Consider the following 26,568-nt stretch of genomic DNA (forward strand, 5'->3'; position numbering starts at 1 on the left):
AGTTCAATGTACATTGAAAAAAATTTGTTCTGTGTTCCAATGACTGCAGAACCTGAAAATAGAGGCATAAGAACTCCAAAAACGTTAGTTATGATGCTAATATCACATGTTTCTGCTGGAGTTTGAGTATTTTAAGTAAGTTTAATTTATATATTTTTAAATGTTTTTAAGATTTTGTATACCTTCATAAGGAACTTAAAAAAACAGAACTAGAATAAATTTAAAATGATCTGTTATTAGATAACAAAAAATATATATAAAGAAGTGTAAATATCACAAACCAATTATAAAAATATTGCAAACTGTATCACACACTTAATTCATTGCTGGCTGACTAGTTTGAGATCTTTCAGGTTTATTTGCCTGGTCGACACTATATCTTTCAGAATACAAATTATCAGTGTTTATAAGTCTGGCTGCAAACATTTTGACATTGATAATCTCTTTTGTAGTCTGAATGATGCTCAGATGACCAAAGAAATGAACAGCATAACTGCTTTTGTGAGTTGGCAACATCATTAGCTGAATTATCATCAGATGTGATGATAATGCAGCTAATAGATGACACCATTGCTATGATACATTTTCATGTCTTTTATGGAAATTTATACCAACAGAGTTATGACCTTATCTGATTTCCTTTATGCCTTTTGTCCTGTGAATGCTATGAAATGACATTCTTGAAGCTAAGGTATACTCATAGTTAAGAACTCATAGTTCAAAATCATTAGTGGAGAGGCTGAGTTGATACATTAAATGTAACATCTAAGAATATAGACTATAGGGTATAACCTAGGAGCATAAGATTTCTAGCCAAATTCATAAAGCAGTCTGTACCTGGAGCAAATGCTTTCCACAAGAACTAATTTATTTTTACAAGAAAATGTGTAACAGGATTTCCTGCAAGACCAGTTATGACTGACAAAGTTTTTTACTTTCATTTTGACAGCATCTGAAACAAAATACCTAATCAGGAGACTAATAGGGATTTCAGTTCAACAAAATGAAAATGTTGAAAAATTATTGAGGGGGAACAAATATTAGGGAATTCCCACAATGTGACACAGCTTAAAATAAAATCCACATTTACTAAATAATTTCATTATTGGATTGTTACTGCCATTGCAAATATGAGTACATTATTTACTTTTATGTGCAAAATGGATATTGAAAACTAAATAATGCAAATTTATATTAAAATTATGGATTATGGCAAATAAATTTATTCTGTCAGATGTGATTTAAAATTACGCTAAAATTGATAATTATGCTACTGCTGCAATCCTGTTGAGTGATGAATGATGTTGAATTGATGTTAAGTGCATGGTGTATTAATTTGTTGCCAAATTAATACACCATTTATAAAATTACAGTACTGTATTAGACTTACGGTACCTAATTTACATACTGTACAGACGATAGCTCGCCTAAACTCTCCGTAGCATGGCGCTGGACGGCAAAAAGTATATATATAATTATAATAAAGTTACAATAAATTAAGTTAATATATAATTATATATACAGTACCTAATTTATATATAATTATATGTACAGACGATACTAAACTCAATTTACCCACCTAAACTGTTCGTAGCGTGGCGCTGGATGGCGGAAAGTAGTTCGGCTGCCCGATGACGTTTTACGTAATTATAGGAGTTTTTTTACCGTTGTTTACGGATAACGCCACAATTTTTTCGCCATCTTATAGGAATCGTAATTATAGGAACCTGTCTTATAGGGGGATCTACTGTATTGCAATATTTCCCTCCTCAGTGGGTTTTCTTTCATACAAGTTAAACAAGGCATGAACACTTTTTTGATACTCTCTCACAATTTTTCAATTTTTTCACCATTGTAACTACTTTCACTAATACTCTTAGTAGGAGTATTGTGCTAAATTATTTCCTTTCAAATAGTAATATAGGTAACTACCAACTATGAGGAGGAAATGAAAAGAACACAGAAAAAATGTTTTTAATGTGAAATTAGTCAAAATAATGAGAACATTGAAAAATTGTGAGAGCGTATCAAAAAGTATTTGTGCCTTGTTTAACTTGTATGAAAGAGAACCCAACTGAGGAGGGAAGTATTGTAATTTCCAAAATGCATTTGGATAAAATAAAGTTGTTGATTGGCTAGTATTTTTGAAGTCTGTGGATGTGCTAATTCTTAGAAAATAATGATTGTTTGATTCGATTACATATTGAAGTATTCATTAATATTTATGTTTAATGTTATTTTCAAACTTATGTTCTATTCCAACATTTTCAAGTTCTGTTCTTTGCCATTCTACATTTGATTTGCCTGTTGATGGCAATCTTATATTTTGCCAAAGTACTCTCATATTTGAATGTGTTGTGTTTTGTTTATTTGTTAAAATTTGTTTTAATGTCATTGATAAAGTTTTTCTCTTTATTTTTGCTGTTATTGATATATAATACCACCATTTTATGCTTAATTACATATTTGTGCATAATAATTAAATTTTTGTTCAATTGTACATGAAGATATTTATCAGAGATTTGGATACTGTATTCGGAAAATTTAATTTACTTAGATAATCATGAATTAAAATCAAATCTATAAAGAAGATTTAAATGAAGAGAAATTAATAAATGAATTTGTGTATTTAAAATCATTGTTTATGGAATAACTATACAGTGGAATGAAATCTTTATTTGAAAGCAAAGACATCCATGAAAACAAAATTGATTTAGAAATTCAGTTACAAGAACAGCATAGTTCAACTAAAGAAAATGTGAAATTGATATAAAAGAGAAAACTGAACAAACTAAAAAATTAAATTTAAATTACCTGTATTACTATTTAAAAGGAAATAATTTAGTTCAAGCTTTTCCTGACATTGAAATTACATTTATTATTTATATATTATTATATTTATATATCTTTGTTTAATGGTTTCAAATNAATATTTTTTTTATTTCATTAATCTTTAAAAAATCTAATTAAAAAGTTTAAACAGCTAATTTAGATATTATATAAATAACCTCTATTTAACTGGAGAAATAATAGACTTACTTAAATACCCAAACTTCCAACAGTAACATGTGATATTAGCATCAGAACTAATGTTTTCAGAGTTCTTATGCCTCCAGTTTCAGGTTCTGCAGTCATTTTAATGTAGAACAAAATTTTTTTGTATATATGATGATGTTCCTATGTTTGTATCAAACATTTTTAAAGAGACAAACTTCCTGTGCTATTTAAAATATCACACAGCAAATGCATCATTAGCACTAACTGAACAATAGTAACATATAAGTGCTAAATTTTAAACAGCATGTGAAGTTTGACTTTTTAAAAAGTTCAATGTACATTGAAAAAAATTTGTTCTGTGTTCCAATGACTGCAGAACCTGAAAATAGAGGCATAAGAACTCCAAAAACGTTAGTTATGATGCTAATATCACATGTTTCTGCTGGAGTTTGAGTATTTTAAGTAAGTTTAATTTATATATTTTTAAATGTTTTTAAGATTTTGTATACCTTCATAAGGAACTTAAAAAAACAGAACTAGAATAAATTTAAAATGATCTGTTATTAGATAACAAAAAATATATATAAAGAAGTGTAAATATCACAAACCAATTATAAAAATATTGCAAACTGTATCACACACTTAATTCATTGCTGGCTGACTAGTTTGAGATCTTTCAGGTTTATTTGCCTGGTCGACACTATATCTTTCAGAATACAAATTATCAGTGTTTATAAGTCTGGCTGCAAACATTTTGACATTGATAATCTCTTTTGTAGTCTGAATGATGCTCAGATGACCAAAGAAATGAACAGCATAACTGCTTTTGTGAGTTGGCAACATCATTAGCTGAATTATCATCAGATGTGATGATAATGCAGCTAATAGATGACACCATTGCTATGATACATTTTCATGTCTTTTATGGAAATTTATACCAACAGAGTTATGACCTTATCTGATTTCCTTTATGCCTTTTGTCCTGTGAATGCTATGAAATGACATTCTTGAAGCTAAGGTATACTCATAGTTAAGAACTCATAGTTCAAAATCATTAGTGGAGAGGCTGAGTTGATACATTAAATGTAACATCTAAGAATATAGACTATAGGGTATAACCTAGGAGCATAAGATTTCTAGCCAAATTCATAAAGCAGTCTGTACCTGGAGCAAATGCTTTCCACAAGAACTAATTTATTTTTACAAGAAAATGTGTAACAGGATTTCCTGCAAGACCAGTTATGACTGACAAAGTTTTTTACTTTCATTTTGACAGCATCTGAAACAAAATACCTAATCAGGAGACTAATAGGGATTTCAGTTCAACAAAATGAAAATGTTGAAAAATTATTGAGGGGGAACAAATATTAGGGAATTCCCACAATGTGACACAGCTTAAAATAAAATCCACATTTACTAAATAATTTCATTATTGGATTGTTACTGCCATTGCAAATATGAGTACATTATTTACTTTTATGTGCAAAATGGATATTGAAAACTAAATAATGCAAATTTATATTAAAATTATGGATTATGGCAAATAAATTTATTCTGTCAGATGTGATTTAAAATTACGCTAAAATTGATAATTATGCTACTGCTGCAATCCTGTTGAGTGATGAATGATGTTGAATTGATGTTAAGTGCATGGTGTATTAATTTGTTGCCAAATTAATACACCATTTATAAAATTACAGTACTGTATTAGACTTACGGTACCTAATTTACATACTGTACAGACGATAGCTCGCCTAAACTCTCCGTAGCATGGCGCTGGACGGCAAAAAGTATATATATAATTATAATAAAGTTACAATAAATTAAGTTAATATATAATTATATATACAGTACCTAATTTATATATAATTATATGTACAGACGATACTAAACTCAATTTACCCACCTAAACTGTTCGTAGCGTGGCGCTGGATGGCGGAAAGTAGTTCGGCTGCCCGATGACGTTTTACGTAATTATAGGAGTTTTTTTACCGTTGTTTACGGATAACGCCACAATTTTTTCGCCATCTTATAGGAATCGTAATTATAGGAACCTGTCTTATAGGGGGATCTACTGTATTGCAATATTTCCCTCCTCAGTGGGTTTTCTTTCATACAAGTTAAACAAGGCATGAACACTTTTTTGATACTCTCTCACAATTTTTCAATTTTTTCACCATTGTAACTACTTTCACTAATACTCTTAGTAGGAGTATTGTGCTAAATTATTTCCTTTCAAATAGTAATATAGGTAACTACCAACTATGAGGAGGAAATGAAAAGAACACAGAAAAAATGTTTTTAATGTGAAATTAGTCAAAATAATGAGAACATTGAAAAATTGTGAGAGCGTATCAAAAAGTATTTGTGCCTTGTTTAACTTGTATGAAAGAGAACCCAACTGAGGAGGGAAGTATTGTAATTTCCAAAATGCATTTGGATAAAATAAAGTTGTTGATTGGCTAGTATTTTTGAAGTCTGTGGATGTGCTAATTCTTAGAAAATAATGATTGTTTGATTCGATTACATATTGAAGTATTCATTAATATTTATGTTTAATGTTATTTTCAAACTTATGTTCTATTCCAACATTTTCAAGTTCTGTTCTTTGCCATTCTACATTTGATTTGCCTGTTGATGGCAATCTTATATTTTGCCAAAGTACTCTCATATTTGAATGTGTTGTGTTTTGTTTATTTGTTAAAATTTGTTTTAATGTCATTGATAAAGTTTTTCTCTTTATTTTTGCTGTTATTGATATATAATACCACCATTTTATGCTTAATTACATATTTGTGCATAATAATTAAATTTTTGTTCAATTGTACATGAAGATATTTATCAGAGATTTGGATACTGTATTCGGAAAATTTAATTTACTTAGATAATCATGAATTAAAATCAAATCTATAAAGAAGATTTAAATGAAGAGAAATTAATAAATGAATTTGTGTATTTAAAATCATTGTTTATGGAATAACTATACAGTGGAATGAAATCTTTATTTGAAAGCAAAGACATCCATGAAAACAAAATTGATTTAGAAATTCAGTTACAAGAACAGCATAGTTCAACTAAAGAAAATGTGAAATTGATATAAAAGAGAAAACTGAACAAACTAAAAAATTAAATTTAAATTACCTGTATTACTATTTAAAAGGAAATAATTTAGTTCAAGCTTTTCCTGACATTGAAATTACATTTATTATTTATATATTATTATATTTATATATCTTTGTTTAATGGTTTCAAATGCCAATAGAGAAAAATGTTTTCCTAAATTAAAGTTGATAAATATACTTTAAGGAATGTTATGACAGAAATGAGACTTGTTAATTTAGTTATTCTTAATATTGAAATGAATTTTTACAAATCTTTTAAGAATAACCAAAAAAATGGGTAATATAAAATTATTGTTAAACTTAATTATCAATAGTTAAATATTAAAGTTTTATTTTTATATCCTTTCAAAGTATTTCATTGAAATTTTATTTCATCAGATTATGTAGAACAGTTAGTTTATTAGTTCATAGAATATTAATTTTTATTAAAAATAAAAAGTGAAAATTTAAACACGAATAGTGCTTAGCTATTTTGGCTATATATACACACATAAATGTAATAATAGGCCTCAGTGTTACCTTTGGCCAATTATCCTTAATCTAAAATAATTCATAATACAGTATACAGGGTGTATTTTTTATCTTGAGACATTGAAATAACTTAATTGGATCTCATTATTTTGGAAAAAGGTATAGACAAAAGTTGTAGGGTATCAAGGGGCCAATCAATTGGTGACTTTATATGTGACCTCGACCTTCAAGGTCATTTGGAAGTCAAGTCTGTTTTTTTCAATAGGAACACAGATTTTTTACCCCGGAAATGGAAAAAGCAGGAAATTTCACAACCAGATGTACTGTACCTTTCACCTTATTGTCTAGATCAAAGATCAAGATTATTTTAAGGTTAAAATTATAAGCTTTTTCTAATGGGAAGCCATACTTTTTATTACTGGAATAGGCAAGGAAATAAAAGTTACATTTTTTCATAACCTTATTACTTTGAACTTTAAAAGCATTCACTACTTTTAGCACTACCAAAGGAGTAACAATGTGGATGTAGTAGTTTTCTGATTCCTTTGAGGTGCTTATTTTCAGTGAATCTCCTTGCCTCTCACTATCATGGTGTTTGTTTTTGGTGAGTCACTTTAATTCTTACCATTGTTTGGAGGAAAATTTTATAACAAATGTTCAAAATGATGCCCTTCCACTTTAATGCCATGAGCCATGCTTACAATTTAGTGAGCCATGCTTACAATAATCACACTTGAGACGACCTTCAGAGGTCAAATTTGGGATACTCAAGTTCATGGCTGATGTGAAATTTTTTGTTGTTTCCATGTAAATGTAACTTTTATCTCCCTGCCTATTCCAGTAATAAAAAGTATGATTTCCCATTAGAGAAAGCTTATAATTTTAACCTTAAAATAATCTTGACCTTTGACCTGACAGTAAGGTGAAAGGTACATCCGGTTGTGAAATTTCCTGCTCTTTCCATTTCTGGGGTCAAAAATGTGTGTTCCCATTGAAAAAAAACAGACTTGACTTCCAAATGACCTTGAAGGTCACCAATTGATTGACCCCTCAACTTTTGTTTATACCTTTTTCCAAAATAATGGGATCTAATTAAGTTATTTCAATATCTCAAGATAAAAAAATACACCCTATATAATATATATTTATCAATAAAATAAAAATTATGTATTTTATTTTGTGATTTTATTCTTGATTTTTAAGTTAAATGAATAAATAAGCATATTTATTTATTTCTTTTTTTAATTTTCTAATTATATTAAATAAATTTATTAGTTTCCTTGGCAAAAGAGTTAGAAAATCAAGAATGTCCTCATTATGCTGCATTTTGTTGCTTAGCTGTAGCAAGGTAATTTAATTGTTAGATTTAATTATCTTTTTTTACTTTGGTTATAAATACAATGACATTATTTTTGTTTTATAGGTGTGAACATACATTGGGCAATTATGTTGGTGAAACTCGTTCTTTGATTAAAGCTGCACAATTATTTCTTGAAACTGAAGAACAAAATCATAAACTTTTATGTCCAGGTTTTGATGAAAATCTGAATGCTGCTCTTAGTTGCTATAGTCATGCCATTAAAGTATACTTAGAGAATAATAAAGTTTCACTTGCAGCTTCTCTGTATCTAGAAGTAGGTCAATGTCTTCGTTTACTTGGAAGAACTGCTCAAGCTATTCAGCATTTTCGAAGGGCAGCAGATCTTCAATGTGCTGTAAGTTAAATTTTTATATTAGATATTTTATTAATATTTTTATGAACACTTTAAATTAAAAACTTATCTTTAAATAATAATGTTTATAATAAGGATGTCTGCAGAAAATTTTTCAGGGGAGGCAAAACCTGGACACATATAATTACACCAATAAATTTTTACATAAATATTTATTTCGTTTTAGATTTTCACAAATAAATTAAAGAATACAGTATTCATCAAAGCATCCCATGGTTGAGGCTGTAAGGTTATGTATCTCACAATCACTTTTACAATTATAATTTGTGGAATTTTTCCTCAATCTCAGGGAGGGGCAAGTATTCCATCATACTCTCTCTGCAGATGCTTATATTTGTAATAGTTGAATTATTTTAATCCAGCAAATGTACATCGTTTCATCTGTACAATTAAATTTGAAGAGAAAAAAAAGATAATATACACTGTGTTTTAAAACCTTGCACAATTTATTAAATTTCTGACTAATGGTTTTGGATATGTTCAGCATTCATTTTCAGGTCTTTATATCAGAACATTCTGATATTTAAACACTTTACCAAATACAAATTCCAATCTTTGAATTTATAATCCTACAATAAACTTTACAAATGTTCAAACATCACACTGCATAGAAAAACAACTACAGTAGAGCCTTGATTATCCGACCCCCTATCAACCGACCCCTCGGTTAACTGACCGTCCTAGTCGGCAAATTTCAAATGTCCACTATTGATGTGGCGCTACAATTTTTGGCTATGTCTTGGCTACTTTAATATTATTTTTACGTGTTTTAGCTGGCAACACTGGATCGACCATGAAAGGGAGCCAGTATTTAAACGAGGCTTAACTTTCTAATTTTTAGCGATACAATAGCGATGATTATTATTTTAAAAAATTTTTGTTAGGCTTAACATCGATGAAAATTCAACGCAAAGTAGGTTAATAGCGATATACTAATATTACAATTACATGGGATATAATAATATACTACACTAATAATAGATTTTTTCATACTTTTCGGTTATCCACCCTTTCAATTATCCGACCAACCCCAGTCCCCAATTAGGTCGGATAATCGAGGCTCTACTGTACTGTTCCTTCTGGAAATTCAAAATAATTTTAATATTTTTTTTGAACCTTTGTAAAGTTTGTTGTAAAATTATAAATTTAAAGATTGGAAATGATATTAAAGTTTTTGAATATTGGAATGTTCTACTAAAAAGACCTGAAGATGGATGATGAACATATCTGAAAATATTACAGGAAATCCTTGTTAGTTTGAAATTGAAGAGATGAAATAATTGTAACTTTGAATTATCAAGTTTTGAATTATCCAATATTTACATATTTCTGTTTATAATATGCCAAATGCCATGCAACTGATGTAATTTATTAGGGAAACATGATATGGCTACATATACAGAATGCTATTTTCATTAATTAATTAATAATAATAATAATAATATGAAAAACTGCAGGTAAACAGCAGGTGTCTTGTGAGAATTTTCACTCCAAATTTTGAAGTAGCTGTATTTCGAACTAACTAAATTCCTTAACATGTAAATCTCAATACATTACAATAAGAAGATTCTACTGTATTTATAGATTTAAAAATACAGTAGAATCTTCTTATTGTAATCAGGATATTAGCAGTTGTTTAATGTTGTTAGAATTAACAGTCACAAAATATAAGTTAAAAAATTAATTATGAAACTTGGTTTATGGACTTGATGTCCTTATTAACTAAAGTTTAATAAGCACATCAAGTTGTATATGCCTAGATATAGTGAGAGAAAACAAAGCTAATGAGTGAATATCATGAATTGTAGAGTTGCAGTTTCATTTTGCATAATTTTTTGAAAATTGATAAATTAAGTTTTACACATTTTAATAGTTTTAATATGTTCTTTTAATGTCAGACAATAAACTAGAATTTTTATTAATTGTAATCTTACTTAATCTGCTTAATATTAGTTGGTTATTGTATCAATGTAGACAAATCCCAAAGTGATCGTAATAAGTGCTTTTTTTTGCTCATTCTCTGGTTTTACTACTATGTAAAAATAATGCCACAACAGTGTGTTCACTTTTTCAATATAATAGTATAATCATTAACTTGATAATAAATACAATTAATTCTAAACATAAATTATGTTCTGTCTTTATAGAGTCCTTTGAGTTACTTAAATTCTCTTGATTATGTTGCAACATGCAAGATTGAAATAGGTAATATGTTTTGAAATAAATTTTTTAAAATCCTATATTAACATTAATAAAAATTTAGATTAATCATACCAATTTTTGCATATCATTTTAATAAGACATAATAATTCTAATAAANATTTTAATAAGTATGATATAATAATTTTTAATTTAGAATTTCCGGGAGAAAAGATTCAGCTTGGAGCAGGACTTGAACTTGCAACTCCCACTTACCATGTGAATGTGTTGCCAGTTATGCTATCTGTACCTCCATACAATCTTTGCTTCCAGAACTATTAATTTAGATATAACCATTCTGGTTACTTGCTGTACTGACTGGGGACAACTTCAGCACCTTTGACCTGTAATGTCTGACAATATTTGTTGTCTAAGGATGGCAGAATAACTGCTTACCTCTATACAAATTAATTAGTTTCTAATCATTAACTTAGTCATACAACAGCCCAAAAATTTGGCACTTTGGTTTAAATATGATTTAAAATTTTTAAATTATATTTCTTTTGTGTCACTTAAAAGATATATAAACTTCATAAAACTTATTGTACATTTTTTGAAAACTAATTACTAATTCATTTTCTTAATAGGAGACTATAATGGTGCTTTAAATGTTTTAACAGAAATGTATAGTTTAACTAAAGAAAGAGGTAGGCATCTTTATTACAATACATACATTAAAAGTTTTTTCAATATTTAAAAATTGCATTTTCAGGTAATGCTTCCAATAATAAACCCTTAGGGTTTTATACAAGTATTTTGTCAAAATGTGAAGTCACTTCTGTTCTCCTCCTCCTCTTACTTCAAGTAAGATTTACAATTAATTTAATACTTTTATTTCATAGATGACAATCTAAAGCTATAATTTCATAAAGCAATTTTAATCATATAAGAAATTACAATTCTGATAACTTTCAAATCATTTTTGAATATTGGATGAATACAATATCTGAAAATTTTGTTCTTGTTTGTAATGCAAGCATTGCCAAAGAACAATAACAATAATTATATTAGTTTACAAAGTTTACATTTTTCAATAAAGACACTATCAATAATGTTAATAAAATTAATATAATTTTTATCCAATTTTGTAAACAGTGAATTAGCCATATTATTGTTTTATTATATTTTATTCAATGTTTTAGATTTCACATTTAAATTAGAATATAAACAAAAGTTGACTAACAGTCTTTTTATAAGTTTCTATATTTATTAATTAATGAAAAATAATCATTACTAGCTTTTTCTTATCAGTTTAGGGAAATTGTGTATTTTGTTTGTTTGTAATTATATGCATTTAAATATCAAGTTTGAAGGTTTTTTTAATAATAAAATCTTTGTAATGCTTTTTGCAGAGTAACTAAATTGAGTTTTATTTGAATTTTTATAATTATCATCCAAATAAGTTGAATATTTGCAATGATTTAGAAACTAAAACACTGTGGTAGACTTTATATTGTTTAAATGCAGGAAACCTACTGGTGTTTCAATTCAGACTATCAGATGATAAATCCAAATATATCTTATAACCAAGTCTGTTTTAATCAGGAGACGAAGTTCAATTGATAAAAGTAATCTTTATTCACTAAGCATTAAAACATACTCTCTTCATAAGAATTTGTTTACATAAGAAGTTCAATCATAAGAAGCTGTTAATGTCTTTACAATTAATTAGGAAGATGACATTGGAGTAGTGGGAAAAATCTTGGTTCATCTTTAAGAACTTCATATAAAAATTAAGCACCACAATTATAAATCCAGCCTCTAATTGACTTTCTCAAATATAGGATTCTATAATGCTTAAGATGTCTTTGAGTGTTTTATGCAGCCTCACCAAATTTGCAAAGGATGCTCTTGTAAATACACAACCAAAATTGCCATAAATACTCTGGCTAAATTTTGGAATTAATAATTAGGAATTACAACAGAATTTGGCACTAGAGGGAGGCGTTAGGTGCTATCTTGTATTAAAATTAATAATTACAATATTTAATTAATTAATTTAGAATAAACCGGAAGAAAAGAATCATCCTAAAGTGGGATTCGAACCTGTAACTCCCGCTTACCATGTGGATGCATTGCCTGTTATGCTACTCAAACCTTTGGTCTAACCTCCTCTTCCAGTATATATAAGCCTAATACATTATCATTGATGGTTAATACAGTACCGACTGGGGATGCAATTGCACTCTCGGCCAGAAACATTGACATAAGCCACTCAGTCAGCCATCGCATACCCCCACAAGGCAAGATATACAAATATAAACATCTGCTGAAGCCCGATGCTTAGCAAATACACAACCACAATTGCTGTAAATACTCTGGCTAAATTTACGACAATTGTGGTTGTGTATTTGCTAAGCATTGGGATTTGATAGATGTTTATATTTGGATGCTCTTGTTTTCAATTTGATTATATTATCACTTGGGGAAATTTTATTCTTTGTGTATAAGAAAGAAAGTTTATTTTTATCTTACAATTTTAAAAAATATAATTAAAACATGCCAGGACAAAATTCATACATTACAAAATTAAATGCATACAAGTATCATAAAAATGTTTTTTTTTAAATCTTAACATCCTTTTCACACTTGGCCGAAACTTTGGGAATATTTTTTTAAATTGTTTTTTACATATTCAAATGGAAGAGTAGCCTAAAAAGGAAGGTCAATTTGCCATAAGGACAGTTAGTTCCCGAAGTGTAAAAAGGACATTAAGATTTAAAAGAAGACATTTTTATGATACTTCTATGCATTTAATTTTGTAATATATAGTGAAACCTCTATATTTGTAATATTCGATATTCGTCACATTTTGATGACTGTTTTATTTTTCCAAATTCGTCATTCCCAACACTGGAAGTGGCACTACAATTGCCACTTCCAGTGTTACACAATTGCCACTTCCACACCCGCATTAATCAGCTAGCCATGTTAGCTAGCTGTAGTTAATCAGTCTGCTTTGTGCAGTCATCGTGTGTTGTTGAGTTATTGAAAAATAATCAATGCAAGAAACCAAGTTCCAATTGCTCCAAAGTGGCACACAAATGTTGCTATAGTCAACCAAAATACAAATAAATTCAATGATAATGTAACTGCCTACTTCAGAAAAGCTTTAAAAAGCAGACAAAACACACAACACTGGACAAGTTCTTTATTAAATTGAGTGCTACTGAATCATCAGCAAAACAGACCCCATGATCAAAATTAGAAATGCCTAATGTTTTAATTGATATGTCTTCTTCTAAATAATATCTCTTCTGTTCTTTCCCTTCTACCATTATACTGTATTTATTTAATACAATAAAGATAAAGTTTTACAAACAACATAATTTTTATTCTTGTACCTTTTTTCAGGATGGGAATTGATTAATTGAATATCAGTTATTTATTATGAGTAAAATTGTTTTAATATTCATCATATTCCATATTTGTTAGGTCAGTAGGAACAGATTAATGACAAATATAGAGGTTCCACCATATTTATTTTATTATTTTTACCTTTATTGTATACTGCAAAGAATATATTTCATCCATTGCTTTTGTATTTAGTATTCTGTATATAAATTTTTTATTGGTACAAACCAAGCATCATGCTCCATTTTTCAGAAAAAAAGGAACAGCAAAAGTTTTTTGACACTTTTAACATGCATATTATGATTAAATAAAAAATTTTAAAAATTTTGTCAAATTGGAAGGGAAATTGGTTTTGTCTCAGCAATTAACATGTTAAAGAAAATATTTTTGTTGGCTGTCCCTAAGATAGATAGCCCAGAAGCAGAAGCTTTGCTTATACTAGTTAAAGTAGGCCCTTAGAGTCATATGAAAGTTTGTTTCAAGTCAAAGCTTTTAAATAAAACTTAACTGTAATTAATTTAAATAATTTATTAATATTATTTATTATATTTTATTACACATGACATTCCAAATAGTAGTAGTGTTTTCATTCAACTTTGAGAAATTTTAACTTTTTATTATAAGATGTTATAAGATGAGGAAGGTAAAGATCAATTGGACCAACTTGATTACAAATAAGATAGTACTCTAGAAAGCAGATTCACAGAGGAAACTGTTGACCTATATAAAGTCTCATAAAACATCATACTTTGGACATGTAATCAGAGGAAACAAGTATGAATTATTACAGAACATCATAATGGGTAAAATTGATAGAAAAAGACAACAATGGAAGACCAATAATGTTATGGATTAATAACATACATGAATTGATGGGAATATGTAGGATATGAGAACGAGTAGATGAGGCAAGGAGGAGAGCCTTCTAGTGATGGCAATGAAACATTCAGAAAATTGGACATGCCACAAAGAAGAAATAAGGTGTCATTTTAACTATATTTATAACAAACACTTAAAGACATGAAATGCAACACAATATGTATTAAAGACAAAATTTCCACAGAATATTGAAATTGTAATCTTGCTAACAAAACAAACTTTATCTTATAAGTGTGGCTGTGGAAACTTGTATGGGGACTAGGTATACAGCAGGTCTTCTTTTTGAACAAATGAAATACATACAATGTTTGTTTATTAATAAAAAACAGTTCCTTAAAGATTTTGTTTTTTTTTTGTTTTTGTTTTTGTTAGTAAAAATAGCATCAGTTTATAGGAGTAGGAAATATATTCCCTAAGTTCTCTTCAGGATGGGGGGAAAATCTCCCATCTCCCACTCTCGATGATTTTCCTTATAAGAATCAATTTCATTTTTATAAACTACTGTATACGTAAAATGACAGGAGATTACAAAATTTATTAAAAACAGTATGTTATTGAAAGACTTTGGGTACTTACATTTATAAAATCTTCAGGAGATGTTTTTATGGGACATTAGTAGAATTTTGCACTTATTAGTTAATTTGATTGACAAATGGGTATTTCACACTTCTGCCCAAAGTTTTGCTTAGCTGAAAATCAGGTGAAAACTGATGGACTGTTATCTGGAAAGTGTGTTTGTTCAACTACTAGATTCAAGGTGCAATCACAATCACTGCTAATATATACATGATATAGTCTGTATTAAATTCCTGTTATGCTTCAATGTTGATTGTATTCGTTTTCATTACAGTTAAATAATTATAAGGATCTTTGAGAAGCAGGATATGGAAACATTCAAAAATTACTTGTATGCAATGCTATTTTTATATTTTCCAACTATTATCCCATATAATTCTTCATAACACATCCACATACCCAACTTCAATTACAAAATGCATATCCTAGTTCAATCTCCTTAATTGTACTAAGGAGTGATAACAGCTTGGGGACATTACATTATTTTATTAATTATGTACAGTACAAAGCAGTGATAAACAGTACAATTTGCTAACCATTCTTTGGAAACAAAAATGAATCATTCTGTTGCCCAAGGGTTGCTTCCTAGAATTTTGTAATATTTTCATAAACAATTCCTTCTTGTAATTCACCATAATAATTATCTGCATAGCCACCCATCCATATCTGCATTACAACATTTATAGACAGTGCCTAAGTTCATTAAATAAAGAATAATTTAAAATTAATTGCATTGATTTGCTATATGTGAGATGGATACTGGGATAAAAAACTGTAGAATTAAAAACTTTAATTAAAAAAGTTACTCCAAAAAAAATTAAAGTAAATTTTTAAAGACAAAATAGAACTGTGCTCTAATGGAACTGGATATGCTGTTGTCATTATAATCATTCAAAATAGAAATCATTTGCATATCAAACAACTATAAACATGAAAATATCGTAGGAAAATATTTAATAAATATATAACTACCTCAAAATACATGCAGATTACGATGAACTTTTTGTTCAAAATGTGCTGTATTTTAAATTTTCTATTAAATCTTGGAAGTGAGGCAGAAATAATGACAGCACTTACAGTTTGCCAGAGTTTGATTTTTAACTGTTATGATTGGTAGAATTTAGATCACATGCCATAGATCAGTGGTTCCCAATGAGTTTTTCCTGCGTACCACTTCAAAAAAAGAGCTCAAACTCGCATACCCCTTATAGCAGAAATTCATATTAATCCATACTAATATAAATTTGAAGATAAGTCTGTCTGTCACCTTTTTACATCTAAACAGATTTTAATAAAATTTGGCACAGAGATAGCTTACATGTTGGAGATGGACATAGGCTACATTTTACTGCGAGAAAATATCTTACTCCCACGAGAAAATTCGATATAATGCAAACGAAGCTGTGGGTGGACAACTAGTGATAAATAGAATAAGTTTTTTTACATTTATTACCTTTAAAATACAATTCTAATAATAATGAAAATAACATAAGGTTATTTAATTTTAATGTGACAAATGTGCACGATTTTCTTTGCACAACTTTGTAAAATCTGGTTGCTTTTTGGTCAGCTTCAGTCTCAAGTAATCTTTGAGTTGAAGTCAGTGATGATGATTAGTTTTCATGTTTGTCATGGCCGAAAATCTGCTCTCGCAGAGGTATGTTGTGCAAAATGGTAGTAAATATTTTATTGCCGCTTCACTGACATGATGATAATGATAATTGTACAATTAACACAAATTATATTAATTGTACAATTTTTTTTTCTTGCATAAGAATTTCACTTAGGTATTGTCACAAATGCATTTTTTTAAATGAAATTTTGAGAATATTTTTAGTTATAAATAAACGAATTTGTGCATTCGACATCGTGTTGTAAATTGCCGAATTTTTGATGGTCCATCCATTATTTTTTTGATTGCTTTATCTCATGCATTTAAATTTTAAATTGACTGATTTTAGATTGCCGCACGTACCCTTTCATGCAGTTTCGCATACCCCTGGGGGTATGCGTACCACTAATTGGGAACCATTGCCCTAGATGAAACACTAATTCTGATTGGCTATGTGTAATATTTTTCAATGCTTATTCATTTATATTTATATAGATTCCATTCTGTTTAACTATGTGTCTTTACCGTTTCCTCAATTTGCATTTATGTGAAGTTATATGAGTTTGCTCTTGATATTTTAGAAAGCATTGCTATTTCTATCCTTTTTGTTGAAAATATACTTTTGTTTCAGTTATTTTTTTATTTTATTTTTTCACTTAGTTCTGTTAATTCAGTTATATAGTAAATAGCAGACTTCTGCAGATTCAATAAAAATAATTATTTTATTTATAAATTAAATCATGATTTCTGAATTGGTGTTTTATTTTAATTTATTGAATAATAATAAATTTAGTTTTTAATTTAATATAATAGAAAATTTGAAATCATTTTAATAGTTGTTTTTAATTTTGAATATTTAGAATGTCTTTATTAAATTTGAAAACATTTTTTTAAATAGCCTCCTCCACAAAAATTAAAAACAGAACATGCTCATCTTTTAGAAAAATATGCCTGGGAATCTTCTGAAGATGATAGTTCTGGTATGTAAATTTTAAATAATAATGAAAACAAAACTACATTGCTAAAACAATTAAGAGATACAGTATTAATAATGCTGATCACTGTAATGGAACTGATAGTTTTGTATTACATAATACATAAATCAATAAAATAGTAAAAAGAAAGCCTTGTTAGATCAACTGTAAATAAGTTAATCTACTCTTATAAAATTATGCTACAATATAATTAAATTTAATTATAGCATGGTAATTGACATTCAGATTATTATCATTATTATTTATTAATTTTGGTAAAGACACTAAGGCATAAATTAAACAGCAATATTTGTCATTCACCATAAGAATTTACACGAAATTTTATTTCTTTTCATTGATTGAAAGTTTTTCTTCTCTTCAGACACTTACTTTGCATATAACTGAAATTATTTAGAGCAAAAACAAAGCAATTCCTAAAATAAGCAATTATTTATGACATTGTAACAATGCTGGGCTGCAGTTTTTTAATCATGTTTTTAATTTATTTAATTTAAATTATATGCTCTTCACCTCAAATTAGTAGTGGCTTGCCCTTGTACAATTAGAAACAAAGAAACTATACATTATCTCATATAGCATAGCACTAACAACCTCCAGTGATAGATAAGACTTCATGGTAGAAAATAGAAATACAGTAGACCCCCTATAACGCTTAGATACGTTCCACGTTAATCGAATTTTACATTGTAGGAGTCATTAAATACATGAGCCAATCGCAGCCCGACACGTGTGAAGTTTATGGACTAAGGCTGTTTGAAAGGTTTTCTTCTATAAAATTAACCGATTCTAGACTAATTTCACTCAACATTTCCAAAACACATATAATTTTTTGGNATTCTTGCCTTTTTATTACTCACGTTTTTTTCTGTTTGTGGGGGTTAAAGAATCTGTCCAATGTTGATTGCTTTTCTCTTTTCTTCAGGATTTTTCGGAAGTAATTAATAGTATTGTAATTGTATAGATCCCCAACCCCATTAACCTTATTCTGGTTTGAATGCCACTTGGATGATCGTTGTTCTGACATCCTTCCACTTCTTCAAAAGATCTTTAGTAGCAGACGTTGACATGATCCTCTTTCATCTTTTTCTTTTTCAAAAGAAAACACATCTCGCTGAGTTTCTTGGTGTTGTTCATTTGAGAATTCTTGGAGTTCTTCTGTCGTCAGGTCAATTTCAGGTTCCATTATGAGCTCTAAAATGCTCTTTATTTCTCAGATGTGATTTTCATTACTCCATTAGCAGCTTGAGACTTTTTGGTATATCTTTCATAGCTAAGATTGTGCCTACTGTAGACCTGTTCAAGCCATACTGCCTAGCAATATCAGACATCTTGTGCCCACTTTCTACCTTGGCTATTATCTCTTACTTGGTTTCTACGGTGAGCACAGTTCTTGACACTCCTCTTTTTAGGTTCCATAATATTATCAGTTTTTTTTAAATAAAAAGTTCAGAAAAACACAAAAATTCAGAGAACAGAAATCAACTAGCCCACAAAAAGTTATTTAAATGCAAGGTCTGGATGAAATTCGAAATTTGGTATTAAAATGTTAATGAATATCCAATGGGACAGTTAAACTTTCACCTTTCGTAAATAAACCCCGACGCAAAACTTAACAAGTGCCTGTCTGACAGTCTCGCGAATGCTATAAAAAATTATTTGTCAGAAAGGTAAACAAAAAGCTGGAATTACAAGGGAGAGTTTCAAAATTCGGAAGAATACTATCTGATCAGTATCGGGTTGAGCGTTGATGTTGACGTCTCTCGCGTTCCGAAAGGTTTCAAATTGTTACCTGAAGACAAGGGAAAATCAGTCAGTATTCATTATTTTCTGTTGCTTCTTTTTATGTTTGTTCAGTAAAGTGTTTGTTATCTGAACATGTGTTCGTTGTCCAATCATAAAAATCTTTCGCAAAAGTGTTCATTATCCGATTTGTTTGTTAACTGATCTGTTCGTTAACCGATCACCCACTGTATTATGAAATGAATAGGGATGCTTCTCAGATTGTCCAAAAATTTATACAGTACAGTAATTTTTTCCAATAAAACATGTTAACTATAAGTTACAAATATTACTAAGAAATACTGTATAATACATACTAAATTTATTTATTCTAATACATAAATATTGTAAATACTATACAGTACTGTAATACTATAACTCAAAAACATTTGTTAATTGTAAATCATTTAGGTCAAAATGCCCTTGTTGACAGATAATATCTCTCCCCCTTCTTTATGACCAGTAGTTCTATGGGGGCAGATTACATAATAGTTTTAAAAGCTAACAACCAGTATTTCNATATGTACAGTACCTAATTTATATATAATACTGTACAGACGATAGCAAACTCATTTTAGCCGCCTAAACTCTCCAAAGCATAGCGCAGGGCGGAGGAAAGTAGTTCGGCTGCTCATCCACTATTGGTCCAGATTCTATCAATCTTGTCGCGACACGAGTCGGCGACGACGTTTTAGGAGTTCCTTTATACGAATATTGCTACAATTTTTTCGCTACGTTATAGGAATTTCTGTTATAGGAATCCACGTTATAGGGGGGTCGACTGTACAGTGGGTGATCGGATAACGAACATAATCTGTTCCAAGACCTTGTTCTTTATCCGAATTGTTCATTAACCAATTACCGATTTACTATAGGTTTTTATGGGAATTTGATTACAGTAGAGCCTCGATTATCCAACCCCCAATCAACCGACCCCCCCTAGTCGGCAAATTTCAAATGCCCGCTAGTGATGTGACACTACAATATTTGGCTATGTCTTGGCTACTTTAATATTATTTTTACATGTTTTAGCTGGCAACACTCATTCGACTATGAAAGGGAGCCAGTATTTAAACGAGGCTTAATTTTCAAATTTTTAACGATACAATAGCGACGATTATTATTTTAAAAATTTTNGCGCTACGGACGGCGGGAAAGTAGTTCAGCTGCCCAATGACGTTTGAGGTGTTTTTAGGGAACTTTTACTATTTTTTACGGATACCGGTAGCAATTTTTTCGTAGTTTTATAGGAATCGTAATTATAGGGACCATAATTATAGGGGGGTCGACTGTAGATTAAACATTGCCTTACTATAATAGAACATTTTTAAATTTTAGAATTGTTTATTGAAATAGTTGTACGCAGTTCCTTATTCCATAAAAGAAATCAGATATACTAACTTAAACATAAGAATAATAGACATAATGAGTGTTACTAGGATGTTTAGAATGAGAATAAAAGAACAAAAAGATTGTTTTGTATTCTTTAATTCAACTTTTAATATACTGAATTAAATCAATTATATTTCTTATAGAAGTTTAAGAAGTTTATTAATTACTTTGAAATATCTTTAAAATATTAATAGAATAAAAATAATTAAATTTAACAAAACAAGAAAAATTTTTACAAAGCAAAAAATTCTTAAATAAAAAATAAACTACAGTACTGAAAATTGAAACAACACACAAATTTTAAGTTGAAATTAATTAGAGATGAGAATAGAAGTACAGAAGTTTATGAAAATGACAAATGAGAAGACACAGAAAAAGTAAAAACATTGTTGAATTTCCAAAGAAAAAATTTGCTACATCAGAAGATAAGATTAAAAAATTATATAAAAGAAGAACTAAGTATAAGTTACATGAATAATTGCTTAAGGAAAGATATACCATCTAAAATTATAATATAACTTATAAAAGGTTTTAATTGATAGAATTGTTTAAAATGTTTTTACTTATGACTAAAGTAATTGATTTAGGAAAAAGTATTATACCTATACAGTTAGTTATTTTATTATGTGATTAATTTAATTATTTACTTGAATATCATTATTATTGGATTGAGTTTATCATATTAATACATTAATAATTAGTAATTAATTTATATATATATACAGTATATATTTTGACATTTTAAAGAAATTACTGTTCTGTAGTCTAAATCATGTCACATAAACTGTTTCTGACTTCTATAACCATTCTCAAATCCTTTCCAACAAAATTATTATTTACTGTATTTACTCACATATAAGACAAGGTTTTTATTCATTTTTCACTGCTTCAAAAACCTAGGTCGTCCTATACGTGTGAGCGAAGCATTCTTTGTGTTTTTGCAAATAATTTTTGTTAACTGTGTATCGCATTTATTACAGGATTCTCACCCTCTTGTGTTTAAAGACATAAGTATTTTAAAATGTAAAGATGAATAGCAATAAGAAAAGCAAAACTTTTGAATTGAATTCCAAATTGAAATTTCAAAATCACACAGGAGCCCAATATAAGTTTTAATTCATTCCCACATGAAAATAGATTATTATTTGGAAATCAAAATTCAGAGAAATTCATAAGTGTAATTGACGGAGAGTGGATTTGACTCTTAAGAATTGGCAAATAAGGTTCCTGATTGTTCAGCTTTACATGGAACAAATTATATTGTTGATTTTATAAGATTTTTCCTTAAAATGCCATATTTTTTGTGGGATAATGTGTGCATTTACATTCATTCGATATTTTATTTGTGATTAAATGAAATAAAATTAGAATTGTATTAATAAGTCTAATTTTTCTTATTTTGATCTTTCAATTCACATCTCATCCTATATACAAGATCTCTTATATGTGAGTAAATATGGTAATTGGACTTCAATTTGAAAAAATGGTAGACTTATGTGAACTGAGGGGGTAGAGCGTCAAGCTTGTCCCCACTTATTGGTTTCTTTGTCAGAGATGGTCTATGTGGTAAGCGAGTGGAAGGGTTAGCGAGGTCGTAACAAGGTTGCTCATACTCAAAAAAGACGGTTATTTAAATACAGTAGAACCTTGAAAACTCGGTCTAATGTGGACTGAAGGGTGGCCGAGTTTGTGAAAATGCCGGGTTATCGGGAATGGGGTTAAAAAAGGATAAGTATGCGTGTTTCCTCAGAAAATACTGTACTGTACTTGTATGTATTGTTTGCTTGAGAATACAACAGAGAATAAACTACCCAAATATCCTTAAACAAAGGAAAAGTACGTCTTTTATGAAGGCATAGAGCCTTTACTACATGAAAATGAAAATTAATGAATACACTGTGTACAGTAATTTACATCAGTGATCAACCAAAAATGAGTCTGCGATTGACTTGTTGTGTATTCCTGGTATAAAAAGTATTTATAATCATAAAGCCTAATAGAAATTGCTGTTTCCTACTATCATTCATTCCTTTCCATTTCTGACAATATGTTGCTATTTATTTTTCATTTATCAGATTTTTAAAACAGTTAATATTGTTTTTTAATATACAGTCGACCCCCTATAAGATAGAGATACGTTCCATTCTTTAGGAATCCGATTTCTTACGATTCCTTCCAATCACAACCCGACACGTATCAAGTTTACGGACTACGGCTGTTTGAAAGATTATCTTCCATAAAATTAATCGATTCTAGACTAATCCGACTCAANTTAATAAACTATAAAGTTATACAAATCGAATGCAAAAATGAAAGGTTACAAAAATGGGAATAGTCAAAAATAATTCTAAGTCACGACAATGATTAATCTGATCGTGTTGATAAATTGGCCAAGTTCTGGGGCCTTTATAGATCCCAATTTTTTTCCCCCTCATCATCATTTTCCTTCTAGAAAGGGGAAACTGGAAGAAGGGAAATAATGAGGGGGGAAAAATTATTGAAGCTTTAAAATTCACAAAAGTTTTAAATCCTCACATTTATAAATTCCCACTGTCATTTGTCCATCCATCCATGTTTCCTTAATCTTGTTGTTGAATATTTTGACTGTCCAAGCAACTGTTTTCAGAATACATTGAATGGAACAGAATGTAGAAAGGAATATGTAGATTTGTTCTACATTCAAATTTCTGTATTATATTTAAATTAAAATCTATGTATTCTTTTCCTCATTCTGAAGATGGCTGCTTGAAAATCCAAAAATATTCAATAATTAAATAACAACTTTTGTTGGTAAAGATTTGAGTGGTTATAAAAATCTTAATCATGTTCTAAAAATTTCAGTATAATTTTCCCCTATCCTCATATTCATAAGTGCAAAATTTTGAAACATTTAAAAAAAAAAAGATCAAAGACTAAAATAATTTAACTATTTATGAATTATGTAAATTTAAAATGGAGAATGTAAACCTATCTATAAGCTTAATATCATTATTATCTTTATTTTGTCAAAAGCAATTTCCATGGATTTGATAATCCATTGTCTCTATAATAATCGCTAGTTCATCTCAACCGTAATATCTTTATTTTTGCTGTACAAAAACAGAATTTATTTTGTTTCTCAAATTTATATATAAAACTGTTCAAAAATGTTAGATATACAGTATATTTTATTGTAAAAATAATTATTTTTTTATATTAATATAAAGTAGGACCCCATCATATACAATCGGTGCATTCTAATAAGCAAAATTTGTGTAAAATAGTGAATTCCATTAATTATTTAGTACTGTATTTCCTATATATACATGCCTATTACATATTTTTTTAAAATGTAAATAAGACAAATAAACAGTATATTAAAAGTAAATAGCACAATACTGTAAATCAAAAAACAGCTTTAAAAAAATTTTTGGAAGTAGACTTTTCTCTATTATGACTAAATTTAAAATTTTAGGATTCTTTAAACTAGGCAGCTTACGGCTTTTCTTTGGCTTAGAGCTACCAGCATCATTACCCTTGCATTTTGCAGCTGTGTTTGCATATTAATTACCATAAATGAAACCAAGAGAAATGATTGCTTGTAACATTTCACACAGACATGACATGTTAAAAGCAAGACCTTTGGACAAAGACTGATGTGCATCCCAGTGTTTAGTGCAAAACAAATAAATGAGTTATGGTATCACTTTTCCAGAACAAAAATGAGCATGACTGAGACAGATGCTATGAGACTGTGCATTCTAAAAAGCACTTGGATTTAATACACAAAAATTTCTATTCTTTTTAATAGCATGAACTGAAACTGTGCATGGCACATTTACATATAATGAAGTCATACTGTATATTAATATCAATTTTTATAATACTGCATTAAAATTATTATAAGTCATACATTGTAGCATGAGTTCTTATTCATCTATTTACAGTTATACTTTATCTTACGTGAAATGTTTCCAAATGGTTAATTTTATACATACTTGTTTTATTGTTTTATATATATATATATAAAAGTATGTATAAGGTGTATATATATATATATACCTTATACATACTTGTTTTATATATATATAAAAAAGGTATATATATACCTTTTAAACATCTCAAAAACTGGTAATTATTATTTATAAATATACCAGTACACCAAATCAGTTAACAAACACCAGAAATATTTAATATAAACATTTTCATCTATATCAATCAGATATTCTCAGATTACATAAGTCTATTAAATTGAATACAGAACTCAAATTAAATTTTTAAATGGTTTATATTCAGGCATTTTCTCCAGACAGAAAATGTATATTATAAAGAAAAAATAAACAAACACCAAAAATATTCCTTTAACTGATTTGTTGTACTGGTTTGTAGTTAAAAGTAATTTATATCATTTTATTTCTTATTTCAGTTTCAATTTTAGGAGAAGATCTGTTTCTTCTTCTGCAATCTGCTGTTGTAAGAAATTTTTAATATTATAAATTTAGTAAATTTAAATACTGTTTCTCAGTTTGTGATTAATTTACAGATGGCTTGCCAATCTCATGATCTGGGTGCTTTAAAATCTCTTAGAAAGGATTTATGGTAAACCATTATAAATATATCAAATTATTTTACTTAATAAATGAAACAGATATCAGCTTTTCATTTTAAAAGTAGTTTACATAGGATTTTTCTAATTTTTGTATAATATAAAAAAATTTTTTTTTTTGTGTTTAGTTTTTAATTTGTAAAGAAACATTAGACAGTTTTATCTTATATATTAAAATTTAATTAAATTTCTTTACAATGTTCATATAATAATAAGAGTGATAATTTTTGTTTTTTCATTTTTTATTAACTTACTGTATGATCACTGTTGAAGATACCATATACTTTTTATTGATAGATCTATTAAGTGTCTTTTACATATATCATTATAATGATATATTATAGTTTTAAATTATACAGAATATTCCATTTACATGAAAGCATAAAATGTATATATTTAAAATAAATTGAAGATGCAGATGAAAAAAGAGAAGATAGAGATCCTATTTGTTTATTCAAGAAAGAAATTTAATGCCACACAATTTGATCATTAATCTATAATTTTCAATTTACAGTTTTCACATAAATGGGACAGTCTATATTTATGTTGTAATGAATGAGGATTAATATAGTTATTTTTCTGTAGTTTTTACATTTGATGATATAAAAAATTTTTAAATGAAACAAAATTCAGAGTGATACATGATTAATATAATGATATTTTATTATCTTATATTATAAATTGTTGTCTCAATATCATTTGATAAAATATAGAATGATATTTGAATATTAATATTAGCAAAATTTAAAAAAAATTCTCTCTCTCTAATAAAAAAAGAGAATTAATTCTTTTACATTTAACCGCATTTACATTAATCAAGATATATGATACTTATTATAATGTATATAATAATAATTCTGTTAATACGGAAATT

General features: G+C 28.4%; 1 protein-coding gene across 2 annotated transcripts in view; it reads left to right on the forward strand.

Annotated features, from left to right (window-relative positions):
* The window catches only part of LOC111634001 (factor VIII intron 22 protein-like), a 70,211-nt gene extending 44,439 nt beyond the window's left edge, over positions 1 to 25,772 (forward strand). For both annotated transcript variants that reach the window (XM_023378670.1, XM_023378669.1), the window contains exons 4-11: positions 7,866 to 7,938; positions 8,014 to 8,305; positions 10,471 to 10,528; positions 11,110 to 11,169; positions 11,235 to 11,326; positions 17,842 to 17,923; positions 25,515 to 25,561; positions 25,632 to 25,772. In XM_023378670.1, the coding sequence (XP_023234438.1) occupies positions 7,866 to 7,938; positions 8,014 to 8,305; positions 10,471 to 10,528; positions 11,110 to 11,169; positions 11,235 to 11,326; positions 17,842 to 17,923; positions 25,515 to 25,561; positions 25,632 to 25,691 (764 nt within the window). In that variant the 3' untranslated portion in view covers positions 25,692 to 25,772. The remainder of the gene's footprint in view (positions 1 to 7,865; positions 7,939 to 8,013; positions 8,306 to 10,470; positions 10,529 to 11,109; positions 11,170 to 11,234; positions 11,327 to 17,841; positions 17,924 to 25,514; positions 25,562 to 25,631) is intronic.
* Positions 25,773 to 26,568: the final 796 nt, after the last annotated feature.

This window comes from Centruroides sculpturatus, unplaced genomic scaffold, assembly GCF_000671375.1.
Source record: "Centruroides sculpturatus isolate CEXI.00-Female unplaced genomic scaffold, Cexi_2.0 scaffold826, whole genome shotgun sequence".
NCBI classification, from domain to species: Eukaryota; Metazoa; Arthropoda; class Arachnida; order Scorpiones; family Buthidae; genus Centruroides; species Centruroides sculpturatus.